General features: G+C 47.9%; 1 protein-coding gene across 8 annotated transcripts in view; it reads right to left on the bottom strand.

Annotated features, from left to right (window-relative positions):
• The window catches only part of dclk1b (doublecortin-like kinase 1b), a 74578-nt gene extending 53214 nt beyond the window's left edge, over window positions 1–21364 (bottom strand). For 3 of the 8 annotated variants that reach the window (XM_061216888.1, XM_061216894.1, XM_061216895.1), the window contains exons 1-4: window positions 20987–21201; window positions 20521–20825; window positions 19565–19957; window positions 16548–16900 (exon numbers count right to left, since the gene is read on the bottom strand). In XM_061216888.1, coding sequence (XP_061072872.1) covers window positions 16548–16900; window positions 19565–19957; window positions 20521–20554 — 780 coding nt within the window. In that variant the 5' untranslated portion in view covers window positions 20555–20825; window positions 20987–21201. Of the gene's footprint in view, window positions 1–16547; window positions 16901–19564; window positions 19958–20520; window positions 20826–20986; window positions 21202–21233 lie in introns of those variants that run through there. The other 5 variants (XM_061216889.1, XM_061216890.1, XM_061216891.1 and 2 more) reach the window with 5 other exon arrangements.
• Between the last annotated feature and the right edge of the window lie 1116 nt (window positions 21365–22480).

Below are 22480 nucleotides of genomic sequence, written 5' to 3'. Positions count from 1 at the left end.
GCGGAACGCCCCGTGACCCCCGGCAGACCCGCCTCCCCGGCTACATAATTAACCAGACACTTTGTCTGAGGCATGGATCTGCGCAGCGGAAACGGATGAAGAATTATGTATCCGGCCCATCGCCTCCGCACCACGCTGCTCTGGGTGTGTTTGTGCGGCTCGAACGGAGGAGCCGGTCCGGCAGACGCACGCTTGAGCACACGAGGCGTAGCGTGTGGAAGCAGAACCCAGGGAATTGGACCCGACTCGTTACTGAACTCACGGGAGGCAAAGGCTCCTGGAGACTTATTTTGATATTTTTAGGGAAAGTTTTCCGGGCTCAGAGGATGGGAATGTATTTTGACACAGCAGACCCTTGCTATGCTTAGGACTCTCAAGGCTGTGGTTTTCCTCCAGAGAAGGCAGCGAGAGGCCGCATCTGTGAGGGGGAAAAATGGAGGGGTTCACAGCGCTGTTTATTAAAGGGCCACGGCTCCGTACTGATGCTTGGCCTTGCCCTGTTTACTATACAAAGCACAGCAAATGTACCTTCTGCGTCTCACCTTGGCTAAAACTAGGACAACCGCACAAGATTCATAACCTAGGGATGGCGGGCTGTTTTTAGAACACTCCTCCCACCACCCGTCCGTTACGCTCCCCCAATGCCGAACCTACGCCAGGCCCCCAGAGTCACTGCTGCCTGCACCTGTGGAAGAACCACCGCCCTCACTGAAACCAGCATCGCTATGGGAGAGTGCACCTTACCAAACATCAACCACAAACAATCATAACTACCATCCCTATGGGAGAGTGCACCTCACCAAACATCAACCACACACAATCACCAACTACCATCCCTATGGGAGAGCACACCTCACCAAACATCAACCACAAACAATCATAACTACCATCCCTATGGGAGAGCGCACCGACCTCACAAAACATCCACCACACACAATCATAACTACCATCACTATGGGAGACCGCACCTCACCAAACATTCACACACAATCACCAACTACCATCCCAAAAGGAGAGCGCACCGACCTCACCAAACATCCACCACACACAATCATAACTACCATCACTATGGGAGAGCGCACCGACCTCACCAAACATCAACCACACACAATCATAACTACCATCCCTACTGCTGACCTCACAGCGCACCAGCGAAAATGCACCAATCAGAGACCTCGGTCTCAACTCCCAACTCCTGATCATGGCGGGCAAAAAGGCATAACTGTGCCTTCAACACCAGCAAACTGGACTACATGGGCCAGTCTGGAGGTTGAAGGGATGGTTTTAAAAGTAGTGTGCACACAGTGGAGAAAATGTGAGAAGCAGTCTCATAAGCTATTACTCTCCTGAAGTCCCTTGGATAGCTCCTCTGGTTGTGTAGCACACGGTCAGACAAACATTAACACCGTGATTGGCACCCAGAAACGAAGCATGAAAAACTATGTACAACACATCACACCAACACTGCCACAGGGAAAGGGCTAGGCTCCTCAACCTCATAGATTCAAATAATAAAATACCAGGAACACAATTAACGTGCACGCCTTCAGGGACTTAACCTGACATTAAGTGAGGTCAGGGAATGAACCCGACAGCATTAACTTAAATAAATTAAATTAAGGTGAACAAAGACCTAGAGGTCACACGGCCGTCAGGAAGTGTAGGGTAAGCCAGAGATGTAGAAGGCAGCTCAGTTTCCAGCTCTTAAGCTCTGCACGTGGAACACTCAATAACTCAATTCAATTTACCACACGCCGCTTTCTTACACTGTCCTAGCATTGCGCTAGCTCTCAAATTAAAAGCCAACAAGAAACAACCCGATACAAGATCCCAGTGTCGGTAGATTTATTCAACAAATGCGATCACAGCTTTCGGAAGGCAGTAGTAGTAAGGCTTTCTGGAGGTGTGAAACAAGTCTCAGTCCCTCAGACAGATCGTCTGGCGCGTAAAAATAAATCTACCTGCGCCGCCAACGCATGACCTGCATCTGTCAGAGAGACAGAGCGGCACGTGGAATACCGCAGAACAAAGCCATCCATTCTTTTCCAGAACATTCCCTGGAGTGAATGTCGGGGATGGGAAAACACAGTGCAAGGCACACAACGCAGCTGCCGGTGCAGCTAATTGATGAGACGCTTCCTTTGAGACGCATGTTAAAAATGGTTCTGATGAAATGAATTAATGCTACATACTGATCATTACAGAGGCTGTTGGGGGGCTCACCCTGTTAATACCCTGTTTCAGTGTTGTGAATGGGCCCCGTGGTCTGGGATCACATCCAGACCATGCTAGCACAGGCTGTGGCTAGCAGCCTCACAGGGCAGCACATAATTCGGCTTAGCATCACTAAGGTAAGGAGAGTTCCCAGTTTGTGGGACGTCCATGTCCAGTAAAGAACACTGGTCACCTGTAGCCCACCTGAACAAGCTACACATGTAGAGTCCACGAGCTCAATGACCTTACGTGCGGAGAGAAAGAATCAGTGGCAGACATCACTGAGCAGAGCACACACGCTCAAACATGAAAGTTTGGGGTGAGGAGCACAAAGAGAGAAACTGAAACAAGGGGGTAAAACTAGCCTAAACCCTGGTCTCCTCCGGTTAAATCAATTTAAATATGCACGAAACAATTCTACGAGATGTCAACTCAAACATGACAACTGACCAGCCGAGACCAGGGGAGCCCATTGGCAGAAGGGTTACCTAGGAGACCAGATGGCCGCTCAGCTGTTTGACAGTGCCAGAGAAACCCAAAGCATGTCCTGTACTTTCTTCCCAAGCCGTCCGCCTCATGTTCAGGGTGATAAATAATACAGGATAAACAGAACGATCCTGACCCAGGCGTGTCCTGCGCGCGAGACCACTCCACCGTGCAGTAAATCTGACGCTCTCCCGGTGATATACGAGACGGAACAGAAACGGTGATGCAGAGGAGGGAGGGGAGGAGAAAGGGAGATGTGCGGAGGAAATTAAAAGAGGGAAAGGAGAGAGAAAGAAAATGAGAGAGAACAGGCCCTCCTGGCTCCATATCGATTTTGCTCACCTCGGTGACAAAGCAGCTCCCTCTCCCTCTCCCTCTCACATTCTGTCTCCTGCTCCCTCTCACATTCTGTCCGTCTCTCCCTCTCTCCCTCTCACATTATCTCTTGCCCTCTCACATTCTGTCTCTCTCTCCCTCTCACATTCTGTCTCTCTCTCCCTCTCACATTCTGTCTCTTTCCCTCTCACATTCTGTCTCTTTCCCTCTCACATTCTGTCTCTCTCTCCCTCTCTCCCATTCTGTCTCTCTCTCTCCCTCTCACATTCTGTCTGTCTGTCCACCTCTCTCTCTCTGTCAGTCCCAGTCCCAGTGCTGCCTCGAGTGCAGAGCTCAGCCAGGATTTTCTGTTTCTACCTCAGGAGGGAATGACCAGGCCCCAGCAGTGAGGAGATTAGTTCTCACTGCACAAAACAGCATTCAGTTGTAGGTAAAGCAGCCAACAGGCTTCTGATGTACCATGTACTGTATGGTGCTGTCCGTGGTGCTGAACATCTCAGTTCTCCTGCAGCTCCAAAGCCCACTTTGCAGAATTGTATTAATTTGTAATCTGAAATTACAGCAAATAATTCAGCATTGATTCAACTTAATTACGATAGTAGGTGAAAAGGTCAGATTCATAGTACTGTGTTTAACACCCTGTTCGTTTCAGGGCTTTTGGCTTACACTGGGCCCCCCACCCCTCATCTTACTATGATATAGGGCAGTGGTCCTCACTCCTGGTACTGGAGAGCTGCAGGGTGTGCTGGCTTTTGTTGTTACTCAGCACTTAATCGATCAATTAAAGCAGTCAATTACACTGTTACCTCACCTCACCTGGTTTCTCGGGTCTGAATCAGTTGCATGTTTTAAGGTGAAAACAAAAACCAGCACACCCTGCTGCTCTCCAGGACCAGGAGTGAGGACCACTCGTGTAGGGACTTTATTAACCAGCGCATGGATGCCCGCACAGTCATCCATTATTGAGAGTTTTTACAGCCCAATCCTCATGAGAGGGCACTCATTACTACTGACTTTCCGCTGGGGCGTGGGGGATATCTCCCGCAGTAGTCCAACCGTCAGGGGGCCCGTCCTTTTCGAATGGGGGTTCTCGTAGCGGAGGGATAGCCTTATCTCGTAAAGCCAGCTTCCAGAGCGGTCTCCGGCTTCACACAAGGTCAATGTTTATCCAGACAATGTTTACCCGGCATTACCAAGCATATCGGCCACGAGGACGCGGCCGTTTCTGAACACAGAGGCGGCAGCATCAGATAAAACCCAGCTGCCCCTGAAAGTCATGTGTGCAGAAGGCGACTGCACTGCTGGCTTGGGATAAGGGCCAGAGTTCAGAAACGCATGCTACCCACAGTATCAGCAGCTACTGGGGGGAAGTAATGCTAATCCTGTAAAATTATCGTGTGTGTGTGTGTGTGTGTGTGTGTGTGTATGTGTGCGTGTGTATATGTGTGTGTGTGTGTGTGCACATGTGTATGTGTGTGTGTGTGCGTGTGTATATGTGTGTGTGTGTGCACATGTGAATGTGCATGCATGTGAGTGTGAGTGTGTGTGTGTGCGTGTATATTTCTGCTGGTCTTCACAGAGTCCAAAATATGAATTAAAGTATCAGTTATCACTACCGCAGGCCAGTGGGATGAGCTCATGGAATCCCCAAAACAGCAACAATCAATTTAGGTTTCCTTCCAACCAAGAGCACTTCAAGTTTACTGCCCCCCAGAGATTTACCCCCGAACATCACTCAACAAGTTTCACACACCGGGCAGAAAGCGGCTTCTACTTGGACTCCTCAATTCTCTCAGTCTGTCATGGACAACTGCACAGAGCCTGCTTCTAAATACACCAGAGGGACAGTTCAGCCAAACTCTCAGTAGGAAGGACATGGAAAATATCTTCTCACTGGGCATGTCCCCAAGGCCCCTCAAACAGTAGGTTCAAACTTCAAATATACAAATATTCCATAACTGAATTCACAACATGTGAAAACTGACAACTAAAAAGGCAAAAACAAACATCACTCACAAACAAACACAGTTTTAACCTAAAAGCAGGCATTTAATTAACCTCAAAAACCAAACTCATGCATATTTCTCCCTCAGAGAATAATTCATTACACTTCGCTCAGTTCAGCCCGTTACATAACTTCAAGGCTGCAACATCAACTGAATGTATCCAGGTCACACAATGACATTTATCAGGTTGCATAAGTACGCTTTGCAGGAAGTGGAGCCAGGCGGCGAAACTCTAGAGTCCCCAAATGAGTCACTGCATGGGCCAAAAGCCACCCCGTCGTAACGCTGAGTCAGGAAAAGGCAGACTCGGGTCTGGGACGCTGTGCCGTAGACGGCAGTGTAGCAGAACCGTGAGGGAACTGGGCTCACAACACAGGAAGCTGTAGGTTTGCTCGTGGAGGGCACTGCCATGATATACATAAAATGGCATTTGGCTGTTAGAGAATGATCTATGTTGACAGGCACAGGTCACAGGTATGCACTGAAAGCTCTGCAGGGCACAGCAGGCCTGCAGGAACACGGATGTAAGAACACGGTCTAACCTCGGATTTGGAGAAGAGCGGAGGACATCAGGGTGTGCATCTGAAAGAAAAGGTTTATAAGAAGCAGGAAGCAGGACTTCACTCACTGGCCATGTGAGTGTAGCTGAAACGGGGAGTTAATGACTCCGCATGCACAGATCAGACAGGCAGGGGCAGAGGGTAGCGGCGAGTAACTACCACTCCCACCATGTGAATTAGACGGTGTAAACCTTGATAAGCAAGCTTTCCGTTTTTGCTTTCCTCTTTCCTTCACTCTGTGTACGCAGTTCATCCCTCGTTCCCTCTCTTCCTCACAGCCTCCCTCCCGATGAACATCTACACACCATCCCTTCTTCCACATCTCTCCCACAAGCTACTCCCACAAGCTACTCCCACAAGCCACTCCCACAAGCCACTCCCACAAGCCACTCCCACAAGCCACTCCCACAAGCTACTCCCACAAGCTACTCCCACCTCCCTCCCACTTCCTGCTCCATCCATTTCTCACTGCCCCCCTCCCCCCCTCCCGGGCCCACTAACCACCAGAACCGGAGAACTCAACCCGGAGATGAGCGGAGCAGTGAAGACTAGGACCTCTCTCTGTTCCCCATTACAACCCATTCACAAATACACTCCTCACCGCAAGCTGCCCTGCCCTCGGCAGCACTGTGCCCGGCCCAGAGTGTTTGTGGGAAGCCTACATCAGCCCGGGAACAGAATCGATACAAAATATGTACACAGACAGCACTAGGGTGATGGGCTGAGCAGAAAACAGCCTACAATAAGCAATTCATCCTGAGTAAATCTTAATGCCCTGTAGAGTGGGCATAAATGGTGAGTCATGCATTCGGCGCCCACTTTATTTATACTTTAGTAAATTATAAAAAATAAAAAATAAAGCCTTTAGCCATTTTATGACTGAACAGATCTTCCTCCAAACCTCATAATGTCACTCCCGAGACAGCGCAGACCTTTCTCAAAGGAGGAGAGTTTCCTCCCTGCTCCACCTCGTGCAGGAAATGAGCCGGCAGTGTGCAACCAGGCCGAGGACTCAGACATTAACGCCCGTCTCACCAGCGACGGCAGCCCAGCTTCTCTGTGCATCAGATACAAGCGCACATTACAGTGGCAGCAAAGTCTAATTATTCACATTCAGGGGGAAAACAAATGTCACAGATGAAAGGGGCTTGGGTAACAGCAGAGGGGGTAACAGTGGCAGGGGTAACAGCAGGAGGGGGGCGGGGTAACAGCCCCTCTAAGTGTCAGTTGGGTTCTCTCTGAAAGCACAGGCCTGCCCTGAAAGGCAGGGAGGGAGGTAAACAGCAATTAGCGTACCAGCGCTAGCCCCACACTGCCACAGGCTGTGTTGTGCTAGGCGCTAAGTGGGTTCATTAGGAGATGGGAAGGGAGACTTCAGAGTGATTGAGGCAAAACGAAGGCCGTAATTACAGAGCGAGTGGAGGAAGGCACACCCACGCACACGCACAGCGACCGCACTGAACTTCTCTCCGAAACACACGCGGCCTTTTTATTAAGACATTAAGTAGGGCTGTATGCGGCTTAGGACAACGTCTTAGTTTCCAGTGAACTAAGATACTAAAGCCGACTTATTGCTGTGGGGATGAGCCATTGTTATGTCAGGGAATGATGTGTGGAGTCCGCATCGCCTGGCAGAGCCGAGGCACATTCCTCAGCCGGTTACCAAAGGTAGAGAAGATTAAAAACGACAAAAACATTAATTGATGAAAGTCAAACGACAGCCTCGTGCCAAGAGGGGGGAGGGGGTGTGGGAGAACGGATCAGCGGATCAGAAATGCATCAGGGCCCCTGTGACACTAATGTGCCTTCCGGGTGATCTGCGGTTAGGAAATGGAGATTGATCACGCGGGACAGCCCAGGACTGTGTCCCCCGACAAACGGGCCAGTCAAGGTCACAGAGATGATAACGGGCTAGGCCCGCGTAGCGCCATCTGTAGTCTGTCAAACAGGGCAGCTCGAGCGCTACCAGGAGAGCAACAGCACCGCATGCTGAGCTAGGGCCGTCAGGTTTACAATTAGTCAAAACCGGACAACGCGTACAGCTGGAATCTTAATCGTGGAAGTAGGGAGTCGCTTGAACCAGTTCAGTACTGGGCGGGGGTGGCGGTTGTGGTTGCGACTGCCATCGATGACCGGTAGCTCTCTGAACGGATCACAAACCAGGGGCGGTTGAGACGTGAATTTATTACGACCGAACAATGACCTTTTTTGAATTCAGGTACTCAGACAACATATTGTCCAGTCGGAACCAAAAGCCAAGCCTGTACAAATGGATTGAAAAGCAGACATCCCCAGCTGAGCAGGACGGTACAGTATAGGGGGCTAGAGTGTAAGCTGTAGAGGAAGCTGACCCACTGTACTCAGCTATACCAGGATCATTCAAGAGTAACTGCTCTCACTGTACTCAGCTGTACCAGGATCATTCAAGAGTAACTGCTCTCACTGTTTCAGCGTCGCTCCTTCGACTGGAGTAGATATGTCCATTGCATTTGCATAACGTGTTCTCTAACCAATCAGGTGCCGGCAATGTTCCATGCAGAATTGATCCGTAACGGCTGGCTTTGACTTTGAAGATGAACCGTTTGGTGGAGAATTTGGTGGCCAAGATCTCAAAGATTTTCAAACAAGATCTCATCTAAATGGTACCCAGATGGGTACCAGAGGGGAGTGCAAAAAGCATTTATCAAACTGATATCATTTCAGAAATATTGAAATAATTGCATTGATTAAACGCAGTTATACAAACACGATTACAGCTAAAATAACCTCCTCTAAATTCAGTAAAAGAGCCAAGCCTTCTTCGCTCCCCCAGTGGTGCAGAATACCGGCGGATACAGGAACGCAGCTGAACAGTGAGGCCTGATTCAAGGTACCTCACTCACCAGATGGAAGGTTCTGGTGTTTATTAAATGATTACCGAGGCGGCTCTGGCACAGCGGGGGATGGGAAGCCCCCGTGGGCAAGACCTCGGTTCACTCAGCCGTGCAGGAGAGCTGAGCGTATCCGCTCTCCCTCTCCTCAGTGTGACAGACTGATGCCCCAGAGCAGCACAGCTCAGGACAGAGACACAGAAAGAATGAGGAGAGCGAGAGAGTGTGAAAGGGAGGGAGAGAGAGAGAGAGAGAGAGGGATAAAGAGAATGAGACGGTGAGAGATAGTGGGAGTGGGATAGAGAGGCGTGTGAGAGAGAGAGAATGAGGGAAAGCGGGAGAGTGCGAGAAAGAGCAACGGACAGCAAGAAAGACAGCAAGGGCGCAAGAGAAAGAGAGAAAATGAGATGGTGAAAGAGCGGGAGAAAGACAGAGCAAGAGTGAGAGAGCGCACAAGAAAAAGAGAGGGAGGGAGTAAAACACAGAGCAAGAGGAGGTGAGAGGGACGGGGCACTCCATCGTGAGAGAGTGGCGTTTACAGCCACTCAAGCCCATCAGCTCTAAAGTGCCCTGGCTCCACAGGCTGCTCCGCCCGGTCGCCACGGCGACTCTACTCATGTGACTCCGCACACACAGTGCAGTGACTCAGCACTGTGACTCCACACACACAGCGCAGTGACTCAGCACTGTGACTCCACACACACAGTGCAGTGACTCAGCACTGTGACTCCACGCGCACACACAGCGCAGTGACTCAGCACTGTGACTCCACACACACACAGCGCAGTGACTCAGCACTGTGACTCCACACACACAGTGCAGTGACTCAGCACTGTGACTCCACGCGCACACACAGCGCAGTGACTTACCGCCAGCACCCAGCAGCCCCACGATCACAGGTCAGGCCCAACCTGCCACCTCACAACACCATGGCAGCCAATCAAGGCCCAATTCACTGACAATAAATCTCGGTCTAACAGAGGAACAACATCAAGTAAAAGAAAAACGGTAGCTGTGTTTATTCATTTTGTTTGTCCTTTCTTTTACCAGGTGATCGAGTTGAATATTCTGAACCACCTGAAAATTCTCTTTTCCAAGAGACTGGCCCAGAGAGCCTGAAGCACTAACACAGTTTCACGAACACAGTTTCGGGCTGCAAACATGGCTGGAGCAGATTTAACCCCAGATTACAATTTATTATTTTTAACTGCCCCTGAAAACGCACACCCGATTGCTTGCCCACTCGGGGGCGAGGGCGGTTTGGCGAGCTCACTAAACGGCCGGTAAAACGACCGTGAACGGCGCGGTCCTGTGCCAGCCGGACGCGGTTCAGAGTCCGAGGGCATACGGAGTCACACCGCGACCGCAAGCGAAGCCAGCGCTCAGACGCCCGCCAACGCCGAGAGCTACGTGTCCGGGACGAAGAGTCATCCGGCGGGCACGGGCAAAACACTTTCCAAAGTCACGTTGCAGCACAGCCTGAATACAGGCACTAAACAAATGGTAAATGGTAAATGGTAGGCCTTTATATAGCGCCTTTATCCATGCTTCTCATTCACCCATTTATACACACACTCACACACCGACGGCAATTGGCTGCCATGCAAGGCGCCGACCAGCTCGTCAGGAGCATTTTAGGGGTTAGGTGTCTTGCTCAGGGACACTTCGACACAGCCCGGGCGGGGGATCGAACCGGCAACCCTCCGACTGCCAGACGACTGCTCTTACTGCCTGAGCCATGTCGCCCCCAAGACATAGTGATATCGACCCGTGACAGCGTGAATGACAAACCTGCCAATTCGCACATACAGAGTACCCCTGCAGTAAATGACTCGATAGTGTCAATCTCTACAGCGACTCAAAACATACACACTGCCTGAGTTCAATTCAATTTCTATGGCGCTTTTCAGAATTCAAGAATTCAAGAACTCAATCGTAAGTATAGTAGTCCAGTCATTTTGGATGAAGCAAGGGCGGCCTGTAGCGTAGTGGTTAAGGTAAATGACTGGGACCCGCAAGGTCGGTGGTTCAATCCCTGGTGTAGCTACAATAAGATCTGCACAGCCGTTGGGCCCTTGAGCAAGGCCCTTAACCCGGCATTGCTCCAGGGGAGGACTGTCTACTGCTTAGTCTAATCAACTGTACATCGCTCTGGATAAGAGCGTCTGCCAAACGCCATTAATGTAAAGTGACATCTGCATCCAGGCTGTGGGTGCATCCTCTAAAAGCTTACTGGATAATGGCAGCCCGGGCCAAGCCCAGGCCAAGCCCGGGCCAATCTGGGCCAATCTGGGCCAAGCCCGGGCCCTGAGCAACTTCCCAGTGACAAGAGCAAGGGCCCTCCTGTAGACCATCTCCCCTCACTACAAACCTGAGTGACATCACCGCTGCACAGCTCTACTGCAGAGGCTGTTGCTAGGCAACCAGCGCTCCGGCAACCACGTTGCCATAGAAACTGGCCGAGAAAAAAAGAAAAAAGAAGAGGGGAGGGGAGTGAGCGGGAAAGAATTCCCATTTTCTTTGAAAATGGCACGTGTTTAAGAAGGGGAGACGGCCTATAAATAGTAAGCAGGTGAAGAAGTGAAATGAAACTGAATGAACTGAATTCTTCAGGCCCATCTTCAGGTTCACCTCCCCCGAATGTTCCCGTGTTCCAGTCACTGACACACAGTCATCTTTACACACAACATTCACACCCACCCGGACAACCCAACAAGTTAAAGTAACAAAACAGACTGAAACATGCAATACATGCATGTTTAAGTGTAATAAAAAATGCCATCTTTTTTTTTTTTTTTATATAAGAAAGTGCTTTCAGAATGTTATTATGGCACAAGCCTCTTGCTTCCCGACCACTCACTTTGCACTTAAATCATTAAATTTGTAATTAAATTGTACAACAGTTCGCATTTTAATGAATCGCCATGATAAGGCGCATAGATGCTCGGATGGAAATCTGCATTAATTAGTGTGAAACGCTGCATGAGCCTGCCTGGGGCTCAACAGGACGGCGATCTGTAAAAACACAGAACAGGTATTTATTTATAGACACAGACGGTCCCGCTCCAGCGGGGTGGATATCAGGTGTCACAAGTGTACGACACCATATGGCCGTCTGCGGGGGTTCGCTGGCTTAACCCAGGGATCATTAAGTCATTAAACCTGGCCCTCAAATGCAAATCTAGCCCCGTTCACCTGGGTAATTAACTCAACAATGTGCGCAAACCGTCTCCACACCCGATTCCCAGGAAAAAGGAGGGTGGAAGACCAGCAGGTCTTTGATGATCCCTCGTTTAAACCCTGGGTTTTCCCACAGGGGGTTGGTCCTCTAAGGTACTGTAGGCTAGACTTGATATGTCATCATGACTACATATAGATTTGGGAATACAATTTCGCCATTTTTTTGTTTTTTAATAGAACCCTTTTAAACTGATGGTGGGGGCACCTGGATACCTTAGAACCAGGGTGGGATTAACTCGACCAGAAGAGGTTGAAAGCGCTGGTTTCCAATGGCACCTGCAGTGGTGTGAAAGTCTTCTGCTGAATGAGGAAGTGAACAGGAATCGGAGCCGGTCTCCCACCGCCCTCATTCCCCGGCTAATGGCGCAGGGCAGCGCCGAGGGGATCCACGCACTGGACCAGTTCCAGAAACCCACTTTTCAATTCATTTCTAATTTTTTTTCTTAAATGGTTTTCATCTGATGTGGTTGATTGCACTGCCTCATTCCTCTTGGAGTAAAGGGAATATGTACAGAGAGAAGAAGACATTAATTAAGCAAGTCCCAGGCAAAGACCAGGCAAGAGGAAGGTGTGTGGGAGCGCCCTGCGTTGGGCTGGTATCAGCTTAAGCGGACGACAGACTTGTGCGGAGACTCTGCCCTCTTCGGCCCCGACTCCTCTCCCTCGCTGGCACAAGGCCAAGGACGTGCCAGTCCGAGCGTGACAGAAGACCCGGACTCTCTAAAACACCACGGCTCGCTGGCCTTTGTGGAAAGGTCACCGTCACCGTCACCCTCCCCTCCCCTCCCCCAAGCAGGATTTTTATGGTTTTACATTCCTTCTGGGGGCTGGTTACAGATGGCACGCGTTTATATTCATGATTCATAACTCTTGGATAATTTGCATTAGGGCTTCAGTTATGCTGCAATTACACACACTTGTCTGGGAGTGTATGCCAGGTCTGACACCATCGCCCAAATTAATCAAGTGAATGTGCTCCTACATTGTGAGCCTATCTGGAAAAGAGTCTGCAAAAACGCAACGTAATGCAAGTTCTCATCATTCATTCACAGCACTTTCCCGATACCACTGATACTCACCTCACCTAACACCAGCTCCTGTTAAAACTTCAATGGAGGATGAAGCAACACCTCTCTGTTCAGGCTCAGGGCTCATTCCAATCCTTTATTTTTTCCCTCTTTTCTCCTTTCCTTGCTGCCGACCCGGAAATCGATCAAGCTCCACCATCTTTAAGGACATTCCCTTAAATGTTCCTTCTAGGAGACTGAAGTAGAAGTTAGGAACTCCCAAACCTTTCCTTTGAGCAAGAAATGCTTCAGCAAAGGACAGGCTGATTTATAAATGATCTACCTGCAGATCCACCCCTGATCATCTGGCACATATCTGCCAGGTATATAACTAACACAACTTCAAACGCAACCCTAACACTGCTCTCTCTCTCATGGGAGCGTGATTTCGGGGAGGCGTCTCCAGCACAGGTAAAGTGCCGCTGGGCTGATGGGACACTGAAGGACAGGCAGATGGATTCTGCCAGATGGTTAGAATTAGGGGGGAGCTGAGGTAGGGGAGGGGGTGGAGTATTTGGAGACGCGTCCCGTGTCGGGGCAGCACCTGGCGAGGAACAGGGAAGAGCGGAGAGATGTGAAAGGACAGCGATGCCCTGCTACCTCACTGTACGCCCTGTAGAGCACAGCCAATGAGAACGCGGCTGCCCTTCTCCACACTACAGCATGCAGGGGAGGAGTGAGAGAGAGGGAGAGCTGGCAGGATGGCCCAGGCACTCTGCTGGGGACAGGGATGATGTCCTGAGTGCTCCTTACCCTACAAAACAAATGAGTCAGACACTAAAAAACCATACTGCAATACCGATTCAGATAAATGTGAGGGTGGCACCAGACGGTAATGGGTAAGGCACTGGGCTTGGAGCCTAAGAGTCGCAGGTTTCAGTCAGGTTGGCCACTCCTGTTGCACTTAAGCTAAATGGTTTTAGTATCCAGGTGAATAAACAAGATATTAAAAATGCAAATCTGCACGAATCGTTCAGGTCTGCTAAATACCCGTAATGAAAAGTACATCCGAGCTACACCAAAATTTCAAGCAAAACTCTCTCAAATAAGTCAGTGTTGTACATGACTGGCATATGTAGTCTAATTCTAGAAATATCAGACTTGTCCTCGACACAAACAACGAAACGGAAAAAATGGCACAAAAAAAACTCTCTACATGGAAAAATAAATTTCCTTGCAAGGGGCTGATCAGAGAAAACCAGTGAAAGAGAAAAGCTGGAATTATAAGGCTGTTTGGGCATCGATACATTTGGGTGAAACTTGGGTGAAAGACTGACTGACAACAGATTTTCTGAGCAGATGCAGGATTGGGGCGGTTTCAGGGAATCTGGTGCAGGAGGTACACAATCTGTTCTCCAGCAGAGAAAAAGCTGAAAGCGCATGAGAAGATGTGGGAATGGAGCTGATGGTTCATCATGTTCAGCTGAAAGAAGAGGAGGACAGGCCTCAACCATCCTGGAGAGTGGAGTGAACCAACACGTCCAATCGACTAGCAGGGTAATCATGCAATTAGCCTTCAATATTTCACACATCCTTACAAGTATATGGTTAGACAACCGGTACAAAAGTACCAAGTACAAAAAATACATAAAACTGATGATGTGAAAGTTCATATCGATAGCAAACCGGTTAAAATATGAAACAAACTGAAACTGCTAATAAACCCACGGCTCAGGTAAAGTGAAAATAAGTATTTAAAATGGTCAGGAGAAAGAAAATAATATTTATTTAATGCAAATGACGGCTTGAGAGTTTAACACAAAACAAAGCAGCTAGACAGTAAGTTGAGGGAGTGACACATTGAGCTTGACACTGCACTACGTGTGACCCCATCAAGCTGCACCAGAATGAGCTCTGAACAACACAAGTTTAGAGACACCTTTGTGTATAAAGAGCAAAGAACATCGCAGACAGAAACCTGGCGTTGCGTGCGGCGTGCAGCAAGAGAAGAACAAGGTGTTGGATCACCAGATTTCATGGAGGATCACCTCAGAGAAACAGAGGCAAACAAATCAGTTTTGACTGCACGGTGTACTCTGGCAGCGTTTTCACTCTGCCTCCCCGCGGTGTTCCAGACGCCGGCGTGCCCGCGGGCTCGGAGCCAGGCGCGGGGGAGGAACGCAGGTTAGCTGCGAAAGGGAGCTGAGAGAGGTGGGAGGAACGATGAGAGAGAAACCTGCTTCTATTTAAGGCTTCCGTCTGTAGCAGCGATACACGTAGACACACAGACGCTGGAGGACAACCCCCCCCTCCTCCTCATCCTCCTCCTCACTCTTCCTCATGGGAGTGGGGGGCAGGACAGTCGAATGAATAAACAAGTCTAGTCTCGCTCATGCAAGTCAAGGGGTGCAAAACGCCCATTTTCACCGGCAAGATATTGATTTTGCTGCCGTTTGAAAATGAGTAAATGATGAAAATGAGAAAATGAACTTCATAGTTATAACTGCCGCGTTTGACAAACAGGTGAAGAATGGAGCAATACCATCATGCATCATCCGTGGTCTTTTTCTTGCATCATCCGACACACAGTACCACTTGTGTAACAATATCATTGAAAGGGCACGTCTTCCTATATTCGGCAAACTTCTATTAACGGTGAATTAGCTGATGACTGAGAGAGGCACGTGACATTGATCCAGGGAGTGCAGACAACATCTGAAGCGACAGTACTTTAACACACTGGGTGCCCTTGGGTGTATTTGTGCTGTAATGTCAGCTTGGAAGTCCCTGTGGTACTCCTGGCTACAGCTAGCATGACCACAGTTTTTCATTTTAATTCTGGATTGTGTGGCACATCGCTGCACTCAGAACTGCAGCAGTTTAACGGGACAATGCCACCGCAGACCACAGCGATATTTCCCCTTCGATGAAAACGTTTACAAAAACACGTCACGCTGGAAATTCTCTCGTGTTTCACACTTCAGAGTCCAGCAGCTGGATGGGAGAAAGGGGGACTGCAAATTCTGACACACATCGGGCCTGCAATCGGCTACGCAAAAAAAGTCAAACATTAACTGTGTGATTGCTAATTGGGCCGTGACTCATGTCTATTTAATTGGTGGATAATGTGTCAAGGCCATTATAGGATTATGAGAAAATGACACCACTTTAACAAAAGGGATGAGCGACCTCTCGACCTCCGCGTCAGGGAAAGTATATCATTTGTATTCTGGGAGCAGCTGATCCATGCTTGTTCAATATTGATATAGCCATATTACAGATCAGACACTGAAAGGGGGGTTTGATAATGCAGTACGTGCTGAGAATTTGTGAACGTGCCGTCAATGTTACACCCAGCGGGACGAAATTGGCCTGGAATCATTCAGAGCAATTTCAATCCTATTCACACATTTTCACAACTGCTGCCATTTGATCAATCAGCAGTCTAATTTTCTCATACGCAGGCAACAGCCAGCCACTCAAACCAGTTAAACCTCAACCCACCTAACGAATTATGATCCAGTAAATTGGCCGCAGGGACCAATTTTGAAATGATTAATATAATCGTCACGATCATTCCTCCGACAACACAACGATTCAGACGTACGACACTGTCCATGAGAATTTCACACAATGATTTTTCTGCAAACAGACAGTATTCCCGTTCATGTCACGACACATCAGACATCCTCTTAGGAAGAAATGATGACTACAGCAAAAGTATGAAACAAAAAACCCAGCAAAACACAGACCGCAAAAAAAGAAGGATGGGAACTTGGCAAGCTCCTACCCCTTCCGGACATGACGCAGGTGTGCCCCCACCCTCACCTGCTTCCCATCGACGGTGTAGAGCCTCTTGACGACGCCGGAGTCGAGCTTGATGGCGTCGGTGATGTCGGTGAGCACCTGCTCGAAGGAGTGGGCCGTCTTCTTGTTGAGCAGCACGCGCACGGCCTTGCGCGGCTTCACGCCGCTGCGGATGATGGTCACCAGCTTGGGCCGGATGAAGTCCTTGGTCTCGCGGGTCTCCGCGGGGCCCGCCTTGGCGCTGCCGAGGGAGGGCGGGCCCCGGGCGGCGGCGGCGGCCAGGGTCTTCACGTTCACCGACCAGTTGGGGTTGACGTTCTTGGTGTAGTCCAGCTTCTTGAAGGCCTCCACGGAGCCGCACACGTAGCTCTCTCCTGCGGGGAGAGGGGGACGGGGACACCGTCTAAACACCGGCTAAAGTCGCGGAGCGGTCACGGCACAGTTGTTGAAAATGAGTACGCCTCTGCAAATAGGCCTAACACTTGTAGGCTACGTGAAGGTTCAGTTATCATCCACAACTGCTGAAAATCACAGGAAGCAATACAACTAATAGAAGTAAAAATGTGAAGTCACAAAAAAAAAAGGCAAAAACCACAGAATGTGTGACGAACACCCAGCCTACATCATCGTGAATGCAAGCCACCACAGTCCCAACCAGCAGCCTTACAGACTGATCCATAAGCAAACACAGCCTGCTTGGTGCACACACTGGCCAGCCTTTCCTCTGCTTTGGGATGCGGAAGGGAGAGTGATCAGAACTGTGCATCCCAGAGGAACGTGCCCATTCTGTTCATGTACGTGCAGCATCGGCAACCCTGCGTGAGCACGGAGGTATGTGCTGCCACCACTCTGAAAGCATGAACTTGAGTACATTTCTGGAGATGGGATATCAAATTTTTTTGATTGGGCTAAATATAACAGCGCTGGGAAAGTAGGGGGAAAACCCCACTCGTGACAACAACATTTCAAAGAATCAAACTTAGAGCATCACACACACACAAACCTACTTAAAGCAGAACACCATTACACAACAAGCAGTAACAAAATGCTGAGGACTATGCAATTCAGCCAAGACCCGATTTTGAAAGGCATGCAATAATTGCTGGGGGTCTGCTTTAGTTTCCTTTTGAGGTTGGGTCAATAAGCAACAGAACAAACTCATGCCTTGCTTCTAGAAAAGGTTTCAATCAGAAGTTTGCAGGACAAGTTGCCCCTTTTAAATCCCACATATTCCACCAGAAAATCTTGAAACCATAAATATCATATACAAAACAAGTGTTCAACGAGTATTTCAGAAAATACTAGGAGTTGGCCCAGTGGTATTAAATGCATTGTGAACCACCAAACATGGTGGAACCTCAACTGACACTTAAAATGGTGAGTAGCTCATCCAGGAACTGACTTTGCAAAATAACAAGTAATGTGTTTGAGGGGAATACTAAACAGAGGCTACACCAGCTTTGTATGTAGGTCTGCAGAACCTTGAAAATGGCTAAATGAGATAAGGAGAAATGCTCAGAAAACCAGGGCTTTAGAGATGGATACACCTCAGCATATTCAGCATATTTGGAACATTGAGACGACATCCATGCCACAGTTGTGTGTGCACAGAACTGATGGTTATGCCTGCCCAAAGATCCAGGAGCAATGCAGGGTTAAGGGCCTTGCTCAAGGGCCCAACGGCTGTGCGGATCTTACTGTTGCCACAGCGGGGATCGAACCACCGACCTTGCAGGTCATGTACCTTAAACACTATGCTACAGTCCACCCCTATATTTGACCATCCAGTGAAATGGTAACAAAAGCGTCGATCAAATATATGACTTATAAGTGGGGTAGTAAAATCCCCCTCTGTATTAGTTACGTGGGATCAACATTCTGTTTGAACAAAAATTGTGACAGGTGGCATCATCACATTATGTCATTACTATAAAAAATAAGGAACAAATAATTAATCAGAGGTCGACTATGGACCTAATTTTCACAGCTGATTTGAAGTCAGCACTTGAGAAAGAGGTTTATAATTGGATTGATAAGTGCTGACAAAAACTAGGAGGTTAATTCCTTTGTTGGTGAACTGCCCTATTTTCAATAGGTTTAATCCATGGACAGTTTTTAAACATTGTATGCCTACTTTACAACATAGCCATGTTAGAATCCAAGCATGTTGTAGTATGTGCCAATTCGGGCAGGTGCGCAAATCTGAATGGTTTAGGAAAGATCACACAGCTGTAGCCCTAAAAACTAGACCTCAATGAAAGAGTATGCTTATAGGCAGTAAAAGGCCCAAGGCACAGTCTTTGCTATTAGTCGGCTGTCAGCATGCTAACGCAAACGTACAGATGTAAGAATTGCTCCATATTCGAACTTTAAATTATTGATAGCCGTTATGCGAAGTGGATCCAGCTCTCGTGCTGCATATGCCTCTCCGAGCCTGACTGGTTGTAGAAACGCTACGACTACAATTTCGGCTCCCGACACGACTCTTAACTCTTCAAATAAATCACATCATTTCCGCCGCTTCTCCGTTCAAGGGTTTGCACCGGCGAGGACGCCAAGTGAGCCGGTGGAGTAGGCGTACTGGCTGTTAATTACTCATTGTGTGTAGGAGGTACCGAGCAGTTTCAAGTTTGAGCATATTCTTGTTTAGCCACCATTGGCATTGTATCTTTCAGCTGTCCTTCGCTGAGACTGGGCAAATAGGATAAGAGGATTCTGAGGCGTGTCAGTCAGCCCATATTCACCGATATGATCAAGCTATTGTAAATTAAACAACTGTCAACAAATCTGCAATTGAAGCCTAATGTGCGTGCAAGTTAAAATAAACTTGCAAGAGATGCAGCTCTTAACGGTAAAAGTTATTTACAGGAAAACTGTCAATGCTCTTCTATCCTTTTATTGTCCAATGACAGCAAAACATTTTCAGAAGCAAATGTTCACCGTTTACAAGGGGTTCATATCACGAATGTACTTACTTCTAATTCTCAGCGTATTGATACATACATCTCAAAAGGCTGCGGTAACAACGGTTATCTTACCTTCCACCAGTTGATCCAAGCCAGTGAGCTTGGAGCCATCGATGCTGTAGATGATGCGGACCCCCTGTGGCAGGTTGACGTTGTCAGACAGAGCGCGGGTGAGGTCGGCGAGTAAAGCCTCGAAAGACCTGAACCTATCCTGGGAGATGGCATATACAATCCCCTTGAAGTAGCGGTCTCCGTTGCGATAGAACCGGACCTTCTTCGCCTTCTTCTCCGAGCTCAGCGCCTGGAGGGTCCTGGTTCGGTAGAGACTGCAGTGGGCGCTGTGCGTTGGACTGGGCAGCCCGTTCGCCCGTGAGCTACCGCGGTTGTACCTCTGCGCTTTGTCCCGCTCGTCAAAATGTTCCAACTCCATGTCTTTCCCCAAGGACGACACACAGATGTAAGACTCTTAAAAAAAAAAAAAAAAAAAAAGACAAAGGGCAAACAAATGGGCGTGTACCGTTTCAGGATATCCGACAAGAAATGTTCGGGAACAGCAAAAGCAGACATTAAGTACTAACAATATTTCACGACTCATGATCAATGTTCTGCAGATAAATACATTTACAGCACGGTAAGAGGTCTAAAACAACTTGCCAATTAAAGATAAATATTGTATCATGCATGGTGTTTGTAAAACCACACTATCACGACTCATGTTTATCAAGCTGCAATTTTCACACACATTTGCAGTCAAACGAAGCACGGTTACCTAGCACAATGTAACGTTAGCATACACACCCCCATTTAGGCTACATGTTATGTTCGCCTGGTCGATTACTGAATTAAAACCACATTAGTGCACAGATATCAGTCATTTCTAAGACATATTTTTTTTGGTTTTGTTTTGTTTCGTTTTTTCCAAAACTTTCTAAATAAACGATAAAGGCAGTACAAAACAAACACAGATATGACACATCATCCAACAAAATTCAGCGAAATCACATGCAGGTGAGGGAGATTAAACAAACCTATAATATATCTATCGCTAACACCTTTAGGCATCCATCGTTCTTCGTTGAAGAGTGGGCTTGGCTGCGTTTGGTTCTACCGATGAATGCTTTTGGGACGCTTACCTTAATTGGTATCTGTATCAAATCCCGTCAATCTTCAATTTCCCAGGATGGTCTTCCTACTTCAGTGATAAATTTCAGCACTGCCGGGCTAGGTTATTGTGGCGTTAATGGAGAGCGCAGACCTGGACCCCCTCTTTGTTGTCCCGTGGTTCTACGTCTGTGTGAACGACGGTAGGCAGGGCTGCGGCTGCTTTCTTCCTCTGTGGTGCGATTGCAGTGATTTGCATTGGTTCCTCATTTAAATGCACCCGTTTTCCATCCCCATATCTGTCCCACCTCCCACCAGACACATTCCTATCAAATAACGCAGTACCTATCATACATTTCGCCAGTAGTATTGCCAGCGTATTATATTATGTACCTTAGCTGCACACTAAGAATAATGTGATAAGAAAACATCGAAAAGTGAAGGGCTGCGTTTTTTTGGGCTTTCGCCTTGTTGTAACGTATAGGCACAGGCTATACATATTTCTAACATTCAGTAAATTCAAGCGACAGAATTGTAAGATTTGTAAACTGCGCTTTTTCGCACGTCAACTGGGTTCTCGGACAAAACCACAAGCACGTGCTTCGACGTGAAACATTCGGACTCTGCAGCAAATGCGCACCACTCACGCGCTGCAGTTACCTATTCTTCATTCAGTTCGCCGGGGTGTCACGTGAGGACCGAAGAAGCCTGTATTAAAAAAAAAAATGTTTCCTGAAACGTGAGCATAGCTGCCCCGAGAGCCTGGGAATATGAACACGAACTAACCCGACAGGATCCCCTTCATCCCTTTTGTAATGGTAGAAACCAATTAAGCGCATATACATTCGGTGCACTACAACTAATCCGTGTGAGTAAATAAATGAATACATGAATAAATCTCCATCGGATTAGGCCTATTTGGAGGTGAACAATTATTTGGATTATTTAATGTCAACAAAACCGTCGACAATGAATTGCTACATATATATTTTTTTTAATTTAAAAAAGAACCCTAAAGTTAAAAATCTAGGGTGACTTGATGTTTTATTGTACTTATATACACGACTTATTTCCGCTATTCTGAAGGGCTATATTTATTTATTAATGAATAAATGTATTTGCGTATGCACGCGTGCGGCTTATTCTTACTTTAACCACCGTCCCAGTGACGTGAGGCCTCGCACCATTCTAGGCTACTGCCAATAATTACAGTTGCACAGTGACGGACCAGTCGATGGAACGTGGGCTCGTGGCGCTCGAGCCCTTCAACCGTGGGAAGAATTTACGCCACCGAACGAGTTGCTGACCGTTGCATTGCTGCTCTAGAAAGTTGCTCAAGCAGCATATATTCACAAAGATAGTCTGAGCACCAATGTATTAATTTACCATTTATTCGTTCTTCGCTGCATTTTATCCACCCTGCAGAGAGCAAAGCGTCCTCTAACGGATATAGCTACGGTAAGGGTAGGCATGGTAGGCACTGGCTATGAAAATCCAGCAAAAAAATCTGTTTGCGATTACGTGTGTGCTTAGTGTGAAGTCTTTTGGCCATATACAGTAGTGTGCAAACATATCCAAGTGAACAGAAACGAACCTGACCTCTAAATGGTACAACGTTAAAAATTACACATTTCTTCAGATTTTAAAGCAAGATTACTTTTTATTTTAATTTCTTAGTTTAAAAAAAAAAAAAAAAAAAGGCCCTGTGCAAGAGTTTGGGAACCCTGTCAGTTAGTAACTCCTCTGGCAACAAACAGCTTGTAAATGCTTCCTGTAGCCAGCTAAGAGCCTTTCAATTCTCGCTTTTGGAATTTTTCCACCTTCTTCCTGGCAGAACGCCTCTAGCTCAGAAATACTCTTCGGCCACCTTGCATGTGCATGTTTGAG

Source organism: Conger conger, chromosome 13 (assembly GCF_963514075.1).
Source record: "Conger conger chromosome 13, fConCon1.1, whole genome shotgun sequence".
NCBI classification, from domain to species: domain Eukaryota; kingdom Metazoa; phylum Chordata; class Actinopteri; order Anguilliformes; family Congridae; genus Conger; species Conger conger.
This window is presented reverse-complemented; position numbering and strand designations above follow the sequence as displayed.